Source organism: Propithecus coquereli, unplaced genomic scaffold (genome assembly GCF_000956105.1).
Source record: "Propithecus coquereli isolate 6110/MARCELLA unplaced genomic scaffold, Pcoq_1.0 Scaffold53, whole genome shotgun sequence".
NCBI lineage: Eukaryota > Metazoa > Chordata > Mammalia > Primates > Indriidae > Propithecus > Propithecus coquereli.
In genome coordinates, this window is record NW_012151174.1 from 1284387 (window position 1) to 1285522 (window position 1136).

Below are 1136 nucleotides of genomic sequence, written 5' to 3' on the forward strand. Positions count from 1 at the left end.
GCCTAAACTCCATTTCTTAATGGGAGTCTGCTGCAAAATCAATCTGCCTGGGTACAGAGGGTTGAAGGACTTGTGGACATTTTTGCAATTCATCACACCACCATAACCTGGCCCCTTTCTGTGTACAGGCAAATTCCTCCTTGCTGACCTCAGACTGCAGTGAGCGCTGTTCCTGTTCCTCAAGCTCCACTCTGACATGCCAGGCAGCTGGCTGCCCAGAAGGCCGTGTCTGTGAGATCCAGGCTGGAGCCCGGGACTGCTGGGCTCCCCATGGTCTCTGTTCCCTGTCTGTGGGTGCCAACCTGACCACGTTTGATGGAGCCCACAGCGGCACCTACCCTCCTGGCATCTATGAGCTTTCTTCCTACTGCCCAGGACTACAGAAGACCATCCCCTGGTACCGTGTGGTTGCTGACGTCCAGTCCTGCCATGGCAAGGTCAAGGGTGTGGGCCAGGTCCACATCTTCTTCAAGGATGGGATAGTGACAGTGTCCCCAGACAAGGGCGTGTGGGTAAGCCTGGGCATGGGGGATGGTGGATATCTTCCCTGGGCTTTTGTTCTTCCTATCACAGTGTCCTTACATTCTTGGCTGTCTTTCTGTCTTGCTATCTATTTTCTTTATCTGGGTCTCTGGAGTTTGGTTTCTGGATTTGATTTTGTTTCGATATTTCAAACTTAGTCCCTCTGTTCTGGCTGAGTTCTTGAGGAGCAAAAACACACTCAAGTAACATAATGATAATAAAACAAATAATAGTTTTAACATTAGTATTAATCAAGATTCCATTGGTTCCAAGTGACAAAAAAAATCAAATTCAAATTGCCTTAAGTTAAAAGCAGGGGCAGCTCCTTTTATAAAAAGTGAATATAAAAAGGCATCATGCCATTTTATTTAAAATTGCAAATTAGTTTTTTTAAGTGGTTGAGTTGAGATATTAAATTCCATTCCTGGCCGGGCGCGGTGGCTCACACCTGTAATCCTAGCTCTCTGGGAGGCCGAGGCGGGTGGATTGTTTGAGCTCAGGAGTTCGAGACCACCCTGAGCAAGAGCGAGACCCCGTCTCTACTAAAATTAGAAAGAAATTAATTGGACAACTAAAAATATATAGAAAAAATTAGCCGGGCACGGTGGCGCATG

General features: G+C 46.8%; 1 protein-coding gene across 1 annotated transcript in view; it reads left to right on the forward strand.

The window, feature by feature from the left end:
• Window positions 1-1136, forward strand: part of FCGBP (Fc fragment of IgG binding protein) — a 68037-nt gene that overhangs the window by 48900 nt on the left and 18001 nt on the right. Inside the window, exon 19 of the mRNA XM_012656970.1 lies at window positions 129-512. Within this exon, the coding sequence (XP_012512424.1) occupies window positions 129-512 (384 nt within the window). The remainder of the gene's footprint in view (window positions 1-128; window positions 513-1136) is intronic.